General features: G+C 51.7%; 2 protein-coding genes across 8 annotated transcripts in view; one reads left to right on the top strand and one right to left on the bottom strand.

Moving 5' to 3' along the window:
* Positions 1 to 10,812, top strand: part of YARS1 (tyrosyl-tRNA synthetase 1) — a 41,316-nt gene extending 30,504 nt beyond the window's left edge. For 2 of the 4 annotated variants that reach the window (XM_063627965.1, XM_055255534.2), the window contains 7 exons: positions 124 to 259; positions 740 to 825; positions 3,068 to 3,203; positions 4,464 to 4,561; positions 5,444 to 5,637; positions 6,505 to 6,646; positions 9,962 to 10,812. In XM_063627965.1, coding sequence (XP_063484035.1) covers positions 124 to 259; positions 740 to 825; positions 3,068 to 3,203; positions 4,464 to 4,561; positions 5,444 to 5,637; positions 6,505 to 6,646; positions 9,962 to 10,072 — 903 coding nt within the window. In that variant the 3' untranslated portion in view covers positions 10,073 to 10,812. The remainder of the gene's footprint in view (positions 1 to 123; positions 260 to 739; positions 826 to 3,067; positions 3,204 to 4,463; positions 4,562 to 5,443; positions 5,638 to 6,504; positions 6,647 to 9,961) is intronic. The other 2 variants (XM_063627966.1, XM_063627967.1) reach the window with 1 other exon arrangement.
* Positions 10,813 to 11,080: 268 nt separating this feature from the next.
* Positions 11,081 to 16,263, bottom strand: part of NHSL3 (NHS like 3) — a 34,746-nt gene continuing 29,563 nt past the window's right edge. For 3 of the 4 annotated variants that reach the window (XM_055255524.1, XM_055255525.2, XM_055255526.1), the window contains exons 6-7: positions 13,625 to 16,186; positions 11,081 to 13,201 (exon numbers count right to left, since the gene is read on the bottom strand). In XM_055255524.1, the coding sequence (XP_055111499.1) occupies positions 13,179 to 13,201; positions 13,625 to 16,186 (2,585 nt within the window). In that variant the 3' untranslated portion in view covers positions 11,081 to 13,178. The remainder of the gene's footprint in view (positions 13,202 to 13,624; positions 16,187 to 16,263) is intronic. The other variant, XM_055255527.1, reaches the window with a different exon arrangement.

Raw genomic sequence — 16,263 nt, forward strand, 5'->3', positions numbered from 1 at the left:
ATGAGTGTGCCACTGCACTCCAGCCTGGGCGACAGAGAAGAAAAAACAAAATTTAACTCATATTAGTTGAGCATATTCTCATTTTCAACCACAAGAGGTCCTCTTCCGTTCCATAACTTCTAGGAGTCCAAGATTGATCTCCTTGATCGGAAGGAGGATGTGAAGAAAAAACTGAAGAAGGCCTTCTGTGAGCCAGGAAATGTGGAGAACAATGGGGTTCTGTCCTTCATCAAGCATGTCCTTTTTCCCCTTAAGTCCGGTAACACTTTCTGTTTTCTTCTAGAGGCCAGGCTAGAATAGAAAAATTCATGCTGTGATCATACTTGTGATTTGTCACAGACTCTTCCTCCAGGGACTGGCTGCCCTGATTCTGTGCTCTGATTTCTTATATATTAAAGTATGAATGATGTTGGGATGTAATTTAATTGTCCACATATTCGTTACCGGGCTAGGTTCTGAGGGAATATTGGGGTGGGCAGAGGTGTTAGAAGTATGGGTGGGGGCAGACATGTTGAACTAGAGAAATACAACAAAATAGATATAAGCCACAAGCCTTCCCCTGAAGCAGCTGAGATGCTAGCTGGGTATACAATAGTGCCACCCATCCAATTTAAGAATAATACCATACAATGAAGTTCAGAATATATGGCAAAAACTACAAATAGTCATGCATGTGGGCTAGGAATGCCGATTCTGCCACTGTCAATGAGTTTGTTGACGTGGATCCTTTTCCTTATAGAGTTTGTGATTCTACGAGATGAGAAATGGGGTGGAAACAAAACCTACACAGCTTACATGGACCTGGAAAAGGACTTTGCTGCTGAGGTAACATGAAAGGAAAAGGAATCCTTTCATGAACATCTGTATTTTGTTATTTTTTGCTGACTGTTAGAACTTGTTTAGAACAGCTTGTTCTGTGTAACAGTGAGCTGCCTGCTATTTCTGCTCTACTTTTGGTAATCTCACTAGTGTTATTTTCCTTCAAAATTGCAGTTTTGGTTAAAGTTTCTTGTCAGTTAGCTTTTCTGATTTAGGAATTCGTTAATGCAGATGGATTTCTATCCCTCGGGGCCCTTTCCTTACCTGGCAGGGACTCTCTCTCACCTCTTCTCAGGAAACATTTCTCATCAATAAATGTCTGTAATCTTATACACACGGGTGGTCCCTTTAGGATGTACAAAAGCAGTACTCATTCAGTAGAAACCGTACTTCTTCAAGTACCCATACAACCATTCTGTTTTTCACTTTCTGTACTGTATTCAATAAATTACATGAGATACTAAAAAAAAAAAAGAAAAGAATGGGCTGGGCGCAGTGGCTCACACCTGTAATCCCAGCACTTTGGGAGGCCAAGGCAGGAGAATTGCTTGAGCTCAGGAGTTGAAGACTAGCCTAGGCAACATAGTGAGACTCTGTCTCTACAAAAAAAAAAAAATCAAAATACTGGCCATCCATGATGGCGCATGCCGTAGTCGCAGCTACTGGGAAAACTGAGATGGGAGGATCGCTTGAGCCCAGGAGATCAAAGCTGCAGTGAGCCATGATTGCGCCACTATACTCCAGCTGGGTAACAGAGTGAGACCATGTCTCAAAACAAAAAAAGTCTTCTGTGGGAATTAGGAATAGATAAAATGCCTCAGAAAAAAGATCTGCAGCCATGTTATCCAACAGTACTTTCTGTGGTAGTGGATATGTCCTATCTGTACTGCCTGATACAGAAGCCACATGTGGCTGATGAGCACTTGCAGTGTGGCAGGTGCAGCTGAAAAACTGAATTTCAGTTTACATTTAAATACCCACACAAGGCTAGTAGCCACCATATTGGACAGCCGCAGCCCTAGAGCTTTTAATAAATTAAATATTCCCAAGGAAATGAAGAAGTAGCATCAGAAACAAAAATGTTCGCTTTGTCGCATTAAAAGTGTTCATTCCTAAGGGATGTCCCCTCAGAATATCCAGAAGATTGTTTCAGACCAGATTTGAGATATAAAAAAGGCACTCAGCTGGGCATGGTGGCTCACACCTGTAATCCCAGCACTTTGGGAGGCTGAGGCAGGCGGATCACGAGGTCAGGAGTTCAAGACCAGTCTGGGCAACATGGTGAAACCCCGTCTCTACTAAAATACAAAAAATTAGCTGGGCATGGCTGCATGCACCTGTAGTCCCAGCTACTCAGGAGGCTGAGGCAGGAGAATTGCTTGAACCCGGGAGGCGGAGGTTGCAGTGAGCTGAGATTGCGCCACTGCACCCCAACCTGGGCGACAGAGCAAGACTCCGTCTCAAAGAAAAGGCAGTCACAGGACATAAGGAATAAAATGGAATTACTGAACTATTACCATGTACCAGCAGTGTTCTCATCATTTTCATCCACATTCAGTGATTTAACCCTCATCCCCATCCTGTGAGATATAGCTATTGTTAGCTTCACTTTATAAGTAACAAAGCCAACACTGGCCGGGCACATTGGCTCATGCCTGTAATCCCAGCACTTTGGGAGGCAGAGACAGGCAGATTGCCTGAACCCAGGAGTTCAAGACCAGCCTAGGTAACATAGCAAGACCCTGTCTCTACAAAAAGAAAAGAGAAAAAGCAGCAGCCAAAGCTTAGAGGGGAGTGCCTAGTTTGGAGTCACACACAGCTAGCTGGGAATCTAATCTGGGTCTGTGGAACTCCAAAGCCCTTCCTCTTTCTTCTTACTCAGCTCTCTCCCTCAGGTTATCTTTAGGCCTTGGGTTACCTGTGTGAATGTTTCTGCTTGTAAATACCACTTGGTCTGTGACCCTACTCTAAGCATAAATGGAGGGACTAGAAGAATTAGACTAACAAATACATTCAGCTCCTAAACACCCTCAGGTTAGTATAGATTTCAGAATTAAAAGACGTGGATTTCGGACATGTTAGTCTTTCTGAATGTATTTTCCCTTCTCTCTTCTACCTGCCTCACAAGATTATCACAAGGATCAAATAAGACTGTTGGGAAAAACTCCCTTGATCCTACTTTTTTGGATTCAGGTGTCCTGTGCCCTGTTCTAGACCTTATCTCACTAGGTCTTGTTCGATTCTGCAGGTTGTACATCCTGGAGACCTGAAGAATTCTGTTGAAGTCGCGCTGAACAAGTTGCTGGATCCAATCCGGGAGAAGTTTAATACTCCTGCCCTGAAGAAACTGGCCAGCGCTGCCTACCCAGATCCCTCGAAGCAGAGTAAGGCCAGCCGGAGAGGGGCCGACATCATCAGAAGAGAGAGCTTGTCAATGAGCCTTGGAAAAAGGCCTGTCTTAAATTGAGGGCACAACAACCCAGGGGGTCTGAAATGCAGGAATGTCACGTCCTACTGGCTCCTAGAATGGAACCTGAGTCATTTTGATTTGGGTTTGGTTAACACCAGGAAGTGATCACATCCTTGTGTACCAGCATTGCTGAGAGCTGCTGGTGTAAGATGTACACTGTGGTCCTTCTGGTCTGTTTGTTAAATCTGCCTCTTCATTAAAGATAGTGACCAGGGCCAAACACAGTGGCTCACACATGTTATCTTAACACTTTAGAAGGCTGAGGCAGGCAGATCACTTGAGTCCAAAAGTTAGAGACCAAAACCCAGTCTCTACCCCCCAAAAAAAAAAAATTAGCCAGGCATAGTAGCACATGCCTGTAGTCCCAGCTACTTGGGAGGCTGAGGTGAGAGGATCACCTGAGCATGGGGAAGTTGAGACTGCAGTGAGCCATGATCGCACCACTGCACTCCAGCCTGGGCAACAGAGTGAGACTCTATGTCTCAAAAAGAAAAATGATAGAAATTAGATTAGACCTATTATACCCAACCAGTATATAGGGTATCGATAGTCTCTTATACAGCTGTTGGGCAGAGCCTGCAGAGCTTAGAGAAGCTTATCTTTAGATTCTCCCAGTTTCCTTCTATGTGCATAGGCCTGGCTCTTAGTTGGCCATCCACTTATGCATAATGCTGAGATATTGGCATTAATAGCTTTGTGCGACCCTTCCAGAAAAAAACTCAGTAACTCAGTAAAATTTTTTTTTTTTTTTTTTAATTTTTCTAAAAGAGACAGAGTCTGGCTCTGTTGCCCAGGCTGGTCTTGAAGTCCTGGGCTTAAGCAATCCTCCCACCTCGGCCTCCCGAAGTGCTAGAATTACAGGTGTGAGCCACCACACCTGGCCAAGACTCAGTAAATTCTATATGGAATGCATGAATGGAAATACCTAAAGGAGGCAAAGCTACTACTGCTCCCTCCCCTCTAGTCTAATAATTGAGGGAGAGAACAGATGAAAATCAGGTATGTCATGTCTGAAAGGTTGCCAACCCAGTATTAAAGAAGTTTTAACTCAGTGCTTAGACTCTGGGGATTCTACACTAAATCTTACCTGATCTCAGTGTTTTCGCGTGGTGGGATCAGCAGCTGACCTGCCGCAGGGAAGAATGCTACCTCCTGGGGTTCTTCTCATTCCCAGAGCCAATGGCCAAAGGCCCTGCCAAGAATTCAGAACCAGAGGAGGTCATCCCATCCCGGCTGGATATCCGTGTGGGGAAAATCATCACTGTGGAGAAGGTACTCATTTTTCACCACATCTCAGAGAGGCAGATGGGGGCCAGGTTTGTCTCTTTCCATCCGGAGGAAACGTGGCCTGGAGATGGGAAGTAACATCCTGAGGTCATATTTCAAGTCAGAGTGCAGGTGTCTAATTCCAGGCATCAGCCTTTCTGTTGCAGTTGTTGCCTGTGGACATTACGCAACCAAACACAGCCAGGAACTCGGCATGGGGGACGGATGTTAGTCAGAGGGAACTTGTTTATCTGTTAAATCTGGTCTGATAGACTCACCTGATCCCTATCAGCTTGCCTGGACTAGCTACAGGCCTTATCTTGGATGGGCCACTTTGCCCCCTTCAGAAAGTGGTGGAGGGAAGAAGACTTCCTTTTTCCCAGAGACAGAAGGTTATGCACCCAGTGGCCTGGGAACATTGTTCTGGGCTTTTTTTCCCTTCGACATTGATTTGCTTCTCACTGTGTACCCCAACCACCAAAACCACCCTGAGATCCATGCTGATGCTCCTGCATCAGATGGCAAGGCCAGCAATTGTCCTCCTCCCATCTCCCAGCCCACCTAGGACCTGTCTGGTGCCGCACATGCACCATAATGGTAGCCATCTAGACAGTCTGGGTCGTTTAATCTCCACTAGAGATCCTTCCACCTCTTAACACAAGCATCTAGGTCCATTTTACTCAAATCTGGCCTCAGTTGAGAGCAGAATATACCATCAGAGCCCATTCTCCTATCTGCTGTCTGGGACCTGGAGAGAAAGTTAGCTCTAGGGGGTCTTTCCGGGGGCCTCCGTAAGGAATGGATGCTCCTTTCTGGAATCCAAGAGTTCACCAGGCTGCTTCTCTAATGGACAATGATCCTCTTCCTCCTGACGTCTCTCCCCGGCAGCACCCAGACGCAGACAGCCTGTATGTGGAGAAGATTGATGTGGGGGAAGCTGAACCACGGACTGTGGTGAGCGGCCTGGTACAGTTCATGCCCAAGGAGGAACTGCAGGACAGGCTGGTAGTGGTGCTGTGCAACCTGAAACCCCAGAAGATGAGAGGAGTCGAGTCCCAAGGCATGCTTCTGTGTGCCTCTGTGTGAGTGAGGACTTGGGGTGGGGCACAGGACCTGGGGAGGCCAGGAAGAGCGGGGAATCTGCCCATATGATGTCCTTCCACACACCTGGTGGAAGCTCTGAGAACACGTGCCTCTTCCTCGCTGATGCCGAAAGTTGATGCATGAAGGACTTATTGTACAAGTACTGTGAATGAAGCATTTTACCTACAGTTAATTTTGTTAAAATAGAAATGGAGGAGCCGGGCGCGGTGGCTCACGCTTGTAATCCCAGCACTTTGGGAGGCTGAGGCGGGCGGATCATGAGGTCAGGAGATCGAGACCACGGTGAAACCCCGTCTCTACTAAAAATACAAAAAATTAGCCGGGCGTGGTGGCGGGCGCCTGTAGTCCCAGCTACTCGGAGAGGCTGAGGCAGGAGAATGGCGGGAACCCAGGAGGCGGAGCTTGCAGTGAGCCGAGATCGCGCCACTGCACTCCAGCCTGGGCGACAGAGCGAGACTCCGTCTCAAAAAAAAAAAAAAAAAAATAGAAATGGAGGGCCCAAACCAGTACATGCCCAAGTCTTACTACTAGTAAGGAGTGGGGCAGGGATTCAAATCCCAGTTTTGATGTCTATAAAGTCCTCGCTATGTTATTTTATACTTCCTCCCCTAGAAGCACAGATTTGGTATCTCTCTTGACACGCAATTTTGGTATAGCCTTGGCTAATCTAACCCTGGTGATATGCAGGGATGCAGCAAGATAAGAGGACCTCCTGGGGCTGTGGCACTGAGGATGCCCTAAATCCCATCAGGGCCCCTGTGTAAAGGCCCAGATTGCTTTGGCCTCCACAGTCACTGGAACCCATCCATAGCCTCACTCTTCCCTTGTCCTGTGTGTCTTCCCAGAGGAGGGATAGACCGCCAGGTTGAACCTCTGGACCCTCCGGCAGGCTCTGCACCTGGTGAGCGCGTGTTTGTGAAGGGCTATGAAAAGGGCCAACCAGATGAGGAGCTCAAGCCCAAGAAGAAGGTCTTCGAGAAGTTGCAGGTGAAGAGCTGTAATTGTTCCCTTTCTTGGCTGGGCTGTCTGGACTGTGTCCCCAGACTGTCCTGTTACTGAAGCCATAGCTGCCCCTCTCTGTTGGGACTTCCTGCATTTGAGCCCCCCTCTTCCTTCTTCTTTCCAGACCTTTCTGAATTCAAGGTGCCTGAGGAGCATGGGGGTCTTAGGACCTTGCATTACATCTCCGCTAGATCATTTGAGGCCCTGTGTCAGGGACTTCCGACATTTCTTCATTTGATCTTCAGTCTGTGATAGGAGATTATCCCGATTTTACCTGGCAGGATAACTGACAAGGCCACATAGGGTCACCAGAAATGATGAGGGCAGGGCCAGGCGCGGTGGCTCATGCCTGTAATCACAGCACTTTGGGAGGCCAAGGCAGGCGGATCACCTGAGGTGAGGAGTTCAAGACCAGCCTGGCCAACATGGTGAAACCTTGTCTCTACTGAAAATACAAAAAATTAGCCAGGCGTGGTGGTGGGCGCTTGTAATCTCAGCTACTCTGGAGGCTGAGGCAGGAGAATCGCTTGAACCTGGGAGGCGGAGGTTGCAATGAGCCAAGATCACGCCATTGCACTCCAGCCTGGGCAACAAGAGTGAAACTCCATCTCAAAAAAAAAAAAAAAAAGAAAAGAAATGATGAGGCCAGGATCGGCCAGGCGTGGTGGCTCACGCCTGTAATCCCAGCACTTTGGGAGGCTGAGATGGGCAGATCATGAGGTCAGGAGATTGAGAGCATCCTGGCTAACACAGTGAAACCCCATCTCTACTAAAAATAGAAAAAAATTAGCTGGGCATGGTGGCGGACGCCTGTAGTCCCAGCTACTTGGGAGGCTGAGACGAGAATGGCGTGAACCTGGGAGGTGGAGCTTGCAGTGAGCCAAGATCACGCCACTGCATTCCAGCCTGGGCGACAGAGTGGGACTCTGTCTCAAAAAAAAAAAAAAAAGAAAGAATGAAATGATGAGGCCAGGATCAAAACCTTCCCAGGGTCCCTCAAGCTCTAAACTTGAGTTTAGAGCACTCATTGTCTCCTTGCCTTCTGGACAGTGAAAATCTGGCCTGCTCCAGTGATCCCTGAATTCATTCACTCATTCATTTAACAAATGCCGAGTCCATAATACAGGTGTCAGGCAGTATTCTGGGTGCTTGGGCTACCTCAATAAAGCAGCAGGAGTTGACTCTCCTCATGGAACTAACATTCATGGGTGACTCTTTCTAGTTAATACCGTGTTCCTTCAGTGAGATAGGTGAGTGCTTCTGGAGGACACTCAGCGTCATTTCTACTCTCCATCCTCTTGCATGAGGCCATTTGCTTTGCCCACTCCCTCCTTTCCTGGTTTTCTAGGCTGACTTTGTGAATCTCTTTTTTCTGGCTATGAAATAAATTTTCATGGTAGAAAACATCTAAAATACAGGAGAAAAACAAACAAAAAAGACACAATATCCTAGTACTGCCACCTAGAGATACTACAGAATGTTATTAGTGATTATTTCCTTCTGGTCTTTTGCTATGCTTGGAGTGATAATACGTTTACAGTTTAAGCCATACTAAATGCTGTTCATTCATTAGAAACAGGGTCTCACTCTGTCACCCAAGCTGGATTACAGTGGTGCCATCATAGCTCCCTGTAACCTCAAGCCTGTAAACCTCTTGGACTCAAGTGATTCTCCCACCTCGGCCTTGCAAAGCACTGGAATTATAGGCATGAGCTACTGTACCTGGTCATGATTTTTATTTTATTTATTTATTTATTTACTTACTTATTTTTCCGAGATGGAGTCTCACTCTGTCGCCCAGGCTGGAGTGCAGTGGCACAATCTCAGCTCACTGCAACCTCCGCCTCCCAGGTTCAAGCAATTCTCCTGCCTCAGCCTCCTGAGTAGCTGGGATTACAGGTGCCTGCGACCACGTCCAGCTGATTTTTGTATTTTTAGTAGAGATGGGGTTTCGCCATGTTGGCCAGGCTGGTCTCAAGCTCCTGACCTCGTGATCCACCCACCTGGGCCTCCCAAAGTGCTGGGATTACAGGCGTGAGCCACTGCACCAAGCCTCCTGGCCATGATTTCTCTCACGCCTGTAATCCCAGCACTTTGGGAGGCCGAGGCAGGCAGATCACCTGAGGGCGGGAGTTGGAGACCAGCCTGACCAACATGGAGAAACCCCGTCTCTACTAAAAATACAAAATTAGCCAGGCAAGGTGGTGTATGCCTGTAATCCCAGCTACTTAAGACGCTTAGGCAGGAGAATTGCTTGCACCTGGGAGGTGGAGGTTGCAGTGAGCCGAGATCACGCTGTTGCACTCCAGCCTGGGCAATAAGAGCAAAACTCCATCTCAAAAAAAAATAATAATAATAATAATTGAGGCGTTGCACTGTATAGTATTCTACCATAATCATCAAAATCTAACTAAGCTCTTCTTTTTTTTTTTTTTTTTTTAGACGGGGTCTCACTCTGTCACCCAGGCTGGAGTGTGGTGGCACGATCTTGGCTCGCCGCAACCTCCACTTCTCAGATTCAAGTGATTCTCCTGCCTTAGCCTTCTGAGTAGCTGGGACTACAGGCGCCCCGCCAATTTTTTGTATTTTTAGTAGAGATGGGGTTTCGCTGTGTTAGCCAGGATGGTCTCGATCTCCTGACCTCATGATCTGCCCGCCTCGGCCTCCCAAAGTGCTGGGATTGCAGGTGTGAGCCACCACACCCAGCAATCTAACTAAACTCTTATTAAGACATTGAGGTTGTTTGGTTTTTCACTGTTAGAATGATGTGACAGATGTGACAGATGTCTTTGTGCATAGGCCTTTGCACTTAGATTTATTTTCTTAAACTAACTCCCTAAAACGAACTTACTTGAGTCAAAACATGAATGTGAAAGCTTTTGACAAACATCTCTTAGAAAAGCTGAGCCAGCTTACCCTACTGGTATATAAGAGAGTTTTCAGGCTGGGCACGGTGGCTCAACGCCTGTAATCCCAACACTTTGGGAGGCTGAGGCAGGCGGATCACTTGAGGTCGGGAGTTCAAGACCAGCCTGACCAACATGGAGAAACCCCATGTCTACTAAAAGTACAAAATTAGCCGGGCGTGGTGGTGCATGCCTGTAATCCCAGCTACTCGGGAGGCTCAGGCAGGAGAATCGCTTGAACCTGGGAGGCAGAGGTTGCAGTGAGCCAAGATCACGCCATCGCACTCCAGCCTGGGCAACAAGAGCGAAACTCTCCCCTGAAAAAAAAAAAAAAAAAGTGTTTTCTTGCAGTCCCACCACCATCATTAAAATCTCTTTTCTCTATCTTGTCCAGGCTGACTTTAAAATTTCTGAAGAGTGCATCGCACAGTGGAAACAAACCAACTTCATGACCAAGCTGGGGTCCATTTCCTGTAAATCGCTGAAAGGGGGGAACATTAGCTAGCCAGCCCAGCGTCTTCCTCCCTTCTTCCACCACTGAGTCATCTGCTGTCTCTTCAGTCTGCTCCATCCATCATCCATTTACCCATCTCTCAGGACACGGAAGCAGCGGGTTTGGACTCTTTATTCCGTGCAGAATTCAGCAAGGGGCAGCTTACCCTCCCCAGAACCCAGCATCATCCTGTCTGGCTGCAGTGAGACCAACCCCTAACAAGGGCTGGGCCGCAGCAGGGAGTCCAGCCCTACCTTCTTCCCTTGGCAGCTGGAGAAATCTGGTTTCAATATAACTCATTTAAAAATTTATGCCACAGTCCTTGTAATTGGAAAAATGCTGGTGCCCAGGTTTTCTTGGAGTTATCCCAGCAGCTGCGCCTCTAGCTGGGATCTAGTACCTGGACTAGGCTAATTACAGCTTCTCTCCAACAGGAAACTGTGGGATTTGAAAAGGAAACGGAAGGGAAAACAGAGAACCTAGTGGTCTACCAAGTGGTTGGCAACTTTCCTAACGTCTGCTTACTCTGAGGCTTGGCACTGGGGGGCAGGGCCTGCCCCAGGGCTCCTGGAATTTCCCTTGATCCAGCTAGGCTGGGACACTCCCTAAACCAGCTGCGTGTTGTTAGCATCAGGCAGAATGAATGGCAGAGAGTGATTCTGTCTTCAGAGAAGGTGGGGTACTTCTCCATAAGGCATCTCAGTCAAATCCCCATCACTGTCATAAATTCAAATAAAATGTCTGAACAAGGGTGTCTGGATGTGAGCTGGACCATCTCCAGAGAGAACACAAGTGTGAGGCAGCTGCTGGCCCCTCACCTCGTCTGGGGTTCCTTTACCCTGTAATGGGCGGTGGGGGGTATAACATGGACAAGACACCTTGACAGTCCCTTTGGCAGTACTAGGCAGAAGAGGCCCATACTTGGGTCCAATGTGTGCAGCAGGCAAAACATTTTCCCTTCTAAATGTGGGCCCAGACCACTGCCCTGTCCCCACCACATTAAGAAGCAATAGCCACAGCCAAGTTTCAATCATTTAATTAACACCTTTAAATGAAACACAGTTTTCTTCATGTGTCTCACTCAGGCTTCAGGGCAGAGGGAATGGATTTTTTGTTTAGACATATCAAAGACTCAAAAATTTAAAGAAATATATATATGTATATATATATACTTCTAACATTTTATGGAAATTAAAAATCAGAGGCTTTTGGTCTCTCCATTTACTCTAGGTCAAGCTCATTTACCCCAGAGGACAAAGAAGGGTTGCCTCTTCTAGACCCTCCCTTCTCCTTTGTCCTCTGTCCCCTGTCCCACCCAGCAGGGAAACAAGCTCAGAAGATCCTAACAGGATAAAGAGTTCCAGTAACGTTGGAGGAGGGAGAGGGAAAGAGAAGTCAGGTTCTCTCCCACCTCCAGCCATTCCCAGGTTGCTGCTAGGGCCTGGTTTCATGCAGCTTTGACCCAGTCCTGGATCCCAGGGGGTGGGGTAGATCAGGAGCTCTGAGCAGAACAGGGCTCACCGATTATCCTCTTTCCCCAACTCAGTGGGCAGGGGCAGTGTACACCCAGCAGCACTCTCCACTGCCCACAGGCAAGGGGAGAAGATTGATTGATTAGCTACGAGGAGAAGACAGTAGTGACTAGCAGGAAACACCCTGGAGAGGGCCAGGGGAACCCTGTGGCTCTCACCACATCCCCTCTGTTCCCAGCCTTGGTGAGGGGGCGGGGAGGTCATGTCAACCTCTCTCCTTGGTGGTGAAACTAAAAGCAAGTTTCCTTGCCAGACTCAAGCCCAAGTCACTGTTAAGGAAAGAGGATCAAGAAAGAAGGGGTGGCCCTGGGGGGCAGCCACGCTGCTGTGGACCCACAGGGGCCAATGGGGAAGCCAGCTTGCCTAGACAGGTGGCACAGGCTGAAAATAAGTTAACATTCCCGGAGAGTGCAGTAAGAGAGGCTGATACCTAGGGGAACACCGCCCAGCCTGCCCTAGGAGCACTGGGTGCCCCTCACTGACTAGGGAAGACTTGAGTAAAATGCACCTGTGGCTTCCCAGCCTTGTCCCTCAGCGTTAGCCCCCCCAGTGGAACCACCTGTGCTGAAAGGCAGCTGCAGAAAGGACATGCACCGAAAGGAGTAGAGAGAAAGGTCAGAGAATGAAGTGTGGAGGGCCAGGCCTGGGCCCACTGCTCAAGGAAGCTCTCCCCCTCCAGATGCTCCCTTCTATCCACCTCCTCAGTGCTTGCTCAGCCCAAAGGCTCCTGCCTCTGAAGTGCTAGGGGCCCACCCACCCCAGTGTGGTGAAGGAGGCAAGGGGCAGGTGCTTGACACCGCCAAGTGCCCCGAGATGACTCTACTGCTCACCCATTTCTTTGGGCCCTGGCAGTCTCCTACTTGTCCCCAGCATGGAGCACCTGGCAGAACTGGAAGGCAGGAGGGTGGTTGGTGAGTTGAGGCACAGGAAGGCCAATCCCCTCTGCACCTTTTGTGCTTTGGAATTCCACAGCCCCACCCCTGCCCCCAGCCTAGAGAAGCCTGTGGGAACACAATGACTTGGCCACCTTCAGGAACCAAGAGAAGGAGTAAACTGGATTGGGCAGGAGGGCACAGACTGGTCCCAAGCTATGGGCTGGCTGCCGGGGATGGATGCTGCTGCCATGTAAACAGGCCCTTGGAATGCAGCTTCCTCGGCCCTGGAGGATGGCCATGCAGCCACTTTTCGAAAGTGCTTTGATTCTGGACTATAGCATGTGCATGGTTTGGACATAAAAAAATGAAACTCAGGTGAGGTGTCCTGCTCCCAACTCTGTGGCCTCAGGGCCAGCAGGGGGCGCAGCCATCCTCTCCCGCCAGCTACCTCCTTCAAGATGAGGCTAAGGCCAAGACTGAAGCGGCAACTGCCGGAGGTGAACCCATTCGGGAAAAGGCATGAGCGCAGGATGATTCGGAGGACAGGAGCAACACCAGGCTTGCATAAGTAGTGAAGGCCGTGGAGGTTAAGGCTGCAGGCGCCCTCTCTATTAGGTTGTGTCTGCTGTATCCTCTCGTCCTTGGAGCTGCTCGGGTCCCTGAGATTGTGTTTCTGGGATGGGTCAGCAGTGCCAGTGAGGTGCCTGGTGGTCAGACCAGCTCTTTCTGTGAGTCTGGGGGAGAAAAAGAAGGGACACTTAGCAAGGGGCCTCCTGGCCTGGTTCTGGCACTAGGAGCCCAACAAGGCATACCCTCACCCAACCTTCGTACCCCTTTGACTTACTGACCGTGCCCGCAGCACTGGGCTGGACACCCTACAAATGTTCAGACACTATAATGTAGCTGTCACTGCCCCACACTTTACAATGTAGCTAGGAAGGGTAGGGAAAGAGGCAAAGTTGGAATTCAAACACAGTAGGCCTGACACTCACACACCATTCTCCTCTGGGGCCCAACAAGGATGACAGCTTGCCCTTCCCAGGCATTCTCAGACCAGAAAAGTTAAAGATCCAAGAGCAAATCCCCCATGACGGGACTTCAGATTCCTACTTCCCATCATCAGCAATGGGACCTCACGCTAGCACTGCCCACTGTACCTGAACCCGGGAGGCCCATCTTCTCCTCTGGGCCCACCAGCTGCAGGACACCTCCATTCTCCGACAGCTCCCTCTTAGTCCTGTCCTGGGTGTGAGGGAGCCCGTTGGTAGGAGGAGCAGTAAGGGGCTCAGCTCGAGGGCAACTGGGGGAGGCAGGTGGGGGGACTCCCACAGACGGCTTGCGGGCCACAGGCGGGGGAGCCTTAGGTGACTTCTTTGGGGCCTGGGGTGGCCGCTGCTCTGAGATGCTCCGGAGTTCTGCCACCAGATTCCGCTGGAGGTCAGCCTGGGTCTCAGGGGACACGGGCCGCTCCAGCTGCAGCTTCCTAGTGCCCTTGGAGAAGATGAAGCTGGCCGTGGAGGCAGGGGACTGGGGAGGCCGTGGCTCTGCCTCAGGCGGTCCATTGGGCTGGGCACTTGAGAGGCCTTCGCTGGCGGCCAGGCTGCAGGCCTTGAGTCTGACGGCAGCATGGAGCCCTGAGGAGGGGGCAGGCACTGGGCTGGCCCGCCCTGACAGGGCCCTTCGTAGTGGTTTCTGGGGGGCTGCTGGCCCCAGTGCTGGGGTGGGAGCCCCTCCTGGAGCACCCACGGAGCGCAGCCGTACCATCTGCAGAAGCGAGGGCGTGACCAGGGGCGCACCTACGTCCTCCCTGGGAGGCCCGCTGCCCTTGCTACAGCCCACCGGTTCCTTCTGAGGGAGCTGGGCCACGTGCCCTGGGGCAGAACTAGCAGGAGCTGGGGCTGGCAGAGCTGGAGGAGGGTCTGGGCTACCCGGGGGCTGAATCTGCGAAGCAGTAGCTAAGGAGGACGAAGCAGCCGGGGAGCTGCCAAGCTCTGGGGAGCCTGAAGGGCCTACAGGCTCAGGGCTGGCCACAGAGAAAAAGGCCTCCTCTGGTGGGGGGAAGTCAGCCATGGACAGGTCCTGCTCCTCAGGGGCAGGGGGCGGGGGCGGGGGCCAGCTGGGATCCTGGAGGGGCTCCTCAGCAGTCTCTGGGGCAGATGGCGCCTCCACAACCACCTCTGGCTTCTTAGTGGGTGGTGGGGGTGGATGGTAAGATGGGGGTGGGGATGGTGGGGGTGACTGGTCTTTGGAAATGACAGGAGACTCCTGCAGTGGAGTCAAGGTTGTCTGGGGAGTGGGAGGGGACTGAGGACTGGCATCAGTGGTAGAAACGGGCCCAGGAACCACAGCAGGGGTGGCTAGAGCAGGGGCAGCTGGGTTAGGGCTCCTGGGCTTGGAGGGAGGTGGGGAGAAGGGGGCAGGCACCTTGGGGTGAGGCGGTATGACAAACCTGTCACCCAGGGGGGTCAACATCTGTGGCCCAGAGCGGTCTGAGGGGGCTGGGTCAGAGGAGGAGGAACATAGAGACGTGAGGGAAGAGGAGACAGAGGCCCCAGGGGAGCGAAGGGACGTGACTCGCTCTGGTTTAGGGGGCTGGGCCTTGCCTGGGGAAGCGGGGGGACCTGCCAGGCCCTTGGGAGGGAGAGTGGGAGTACCACTTTGGCTCGAGTATCCACTGGAGGGCGAAAGTGTCCGTTCTGGGGAGCGTGGGGGGCGCCGGGAACCACCCGGGGACAAGCCAGGCACCCAGCTGTTGGCTGGGTTGGGTGGACAGGGTGCTGCCCCTGCCCCTTCTGAGCCACCAGTGGTGGGTGGCCGAGGCAGCTGGGGCTGCTGCTTACGCTCAGGCTTAGGGGGCAACCCTAAGGGCCCATCAGGCACTGCTAAGCCCCGCTGATGGAGGGAGTGGGTCCGGCGGGGAGGGGGTGGAGGCCGCTTCAGCTTCCGTAGGGACACACTCCGGCCAGACAACTGCCCGCTGCTCCGAATGCTGAGTGTGTCTGAGGCCTCAGCAGTGCTGCCCCCACTGGGGGAGCCCCTCCCACTGCCTCCCTGGGGAGGGGGTGCCACGCTATTGCTAGCCGTAGAGCTCTCCGGCTGGCCCTCAGAGCCACCCTTAGAGGAGAGGGTGGAACCGTCAGACACAATGGTGTCGGAGGACTGAGAGTGGCTCCAGGTGTCACTGGAAGAGGATGGGTGGCGGCTGCGGGGCTGTGGGCTGGAGACGGAGGAGAAGCGCCCCAGCGAGCGGACGGAGGCTGGGCTGGCTGAGTGCAGGCTGCAGCGGCTTAGTGTACGCAGGCTGCAGCGGCCCAGGGCCACCACGTCCACTGTGGGCGGCAGCACAGCATGTGGAATCAACTTCGACAGGTAGGTGGCCTGGGGGGAGATGGACATGGCCGGGCTCAGGGGCTCTGCAGGCCCTGCCCCTCCTGTCAATCCAGGCACTGCTAGGGACATGGGCCGGGTCAATGGTGGGGGCCGGGCGCCCGTGGACCGGCCAACAAAGGTGTCATCCCGGTAGACACGGTCAATGTGGCGCTGCAGCATGGCCTCTGTCTCAGCGCCAGCCTCCGCCTCCGCCTCCAGCGCCTGCAGGGACACCCGGGCCCCCATCCCTGAGGTGCCTCGGGGGCGGCCGTCCACCGTGGGGATGCGTATAGCATCCCGTGCACCAGGGGCCCGGGGCGTGCATGGTGCCTCACGCTCATTCCGCAGGCCTGGAAGGGACGGGGAGGAGGTGGGGTCAGCAGAGAGGGGATGACCAAGGCTCCCTCCCCACCCCACCACTGCCCTC

Source organism: Symphalangus syndactylus, chromosome 12 (genome assembly GCF_028878055.3).
Source record: "Symphalangus syndactylus isolate Jambi chromosome 12, NHGRI_mSymSyn1-v2.1_pri, whole genome shotgun sequence".
Taxonomy (NCBI): Eukaryota; Metazoa; Chordata; class Mammalia; order Primates; family Hylobatidae; genus Symphalangus; species Symphalangus syndactylus.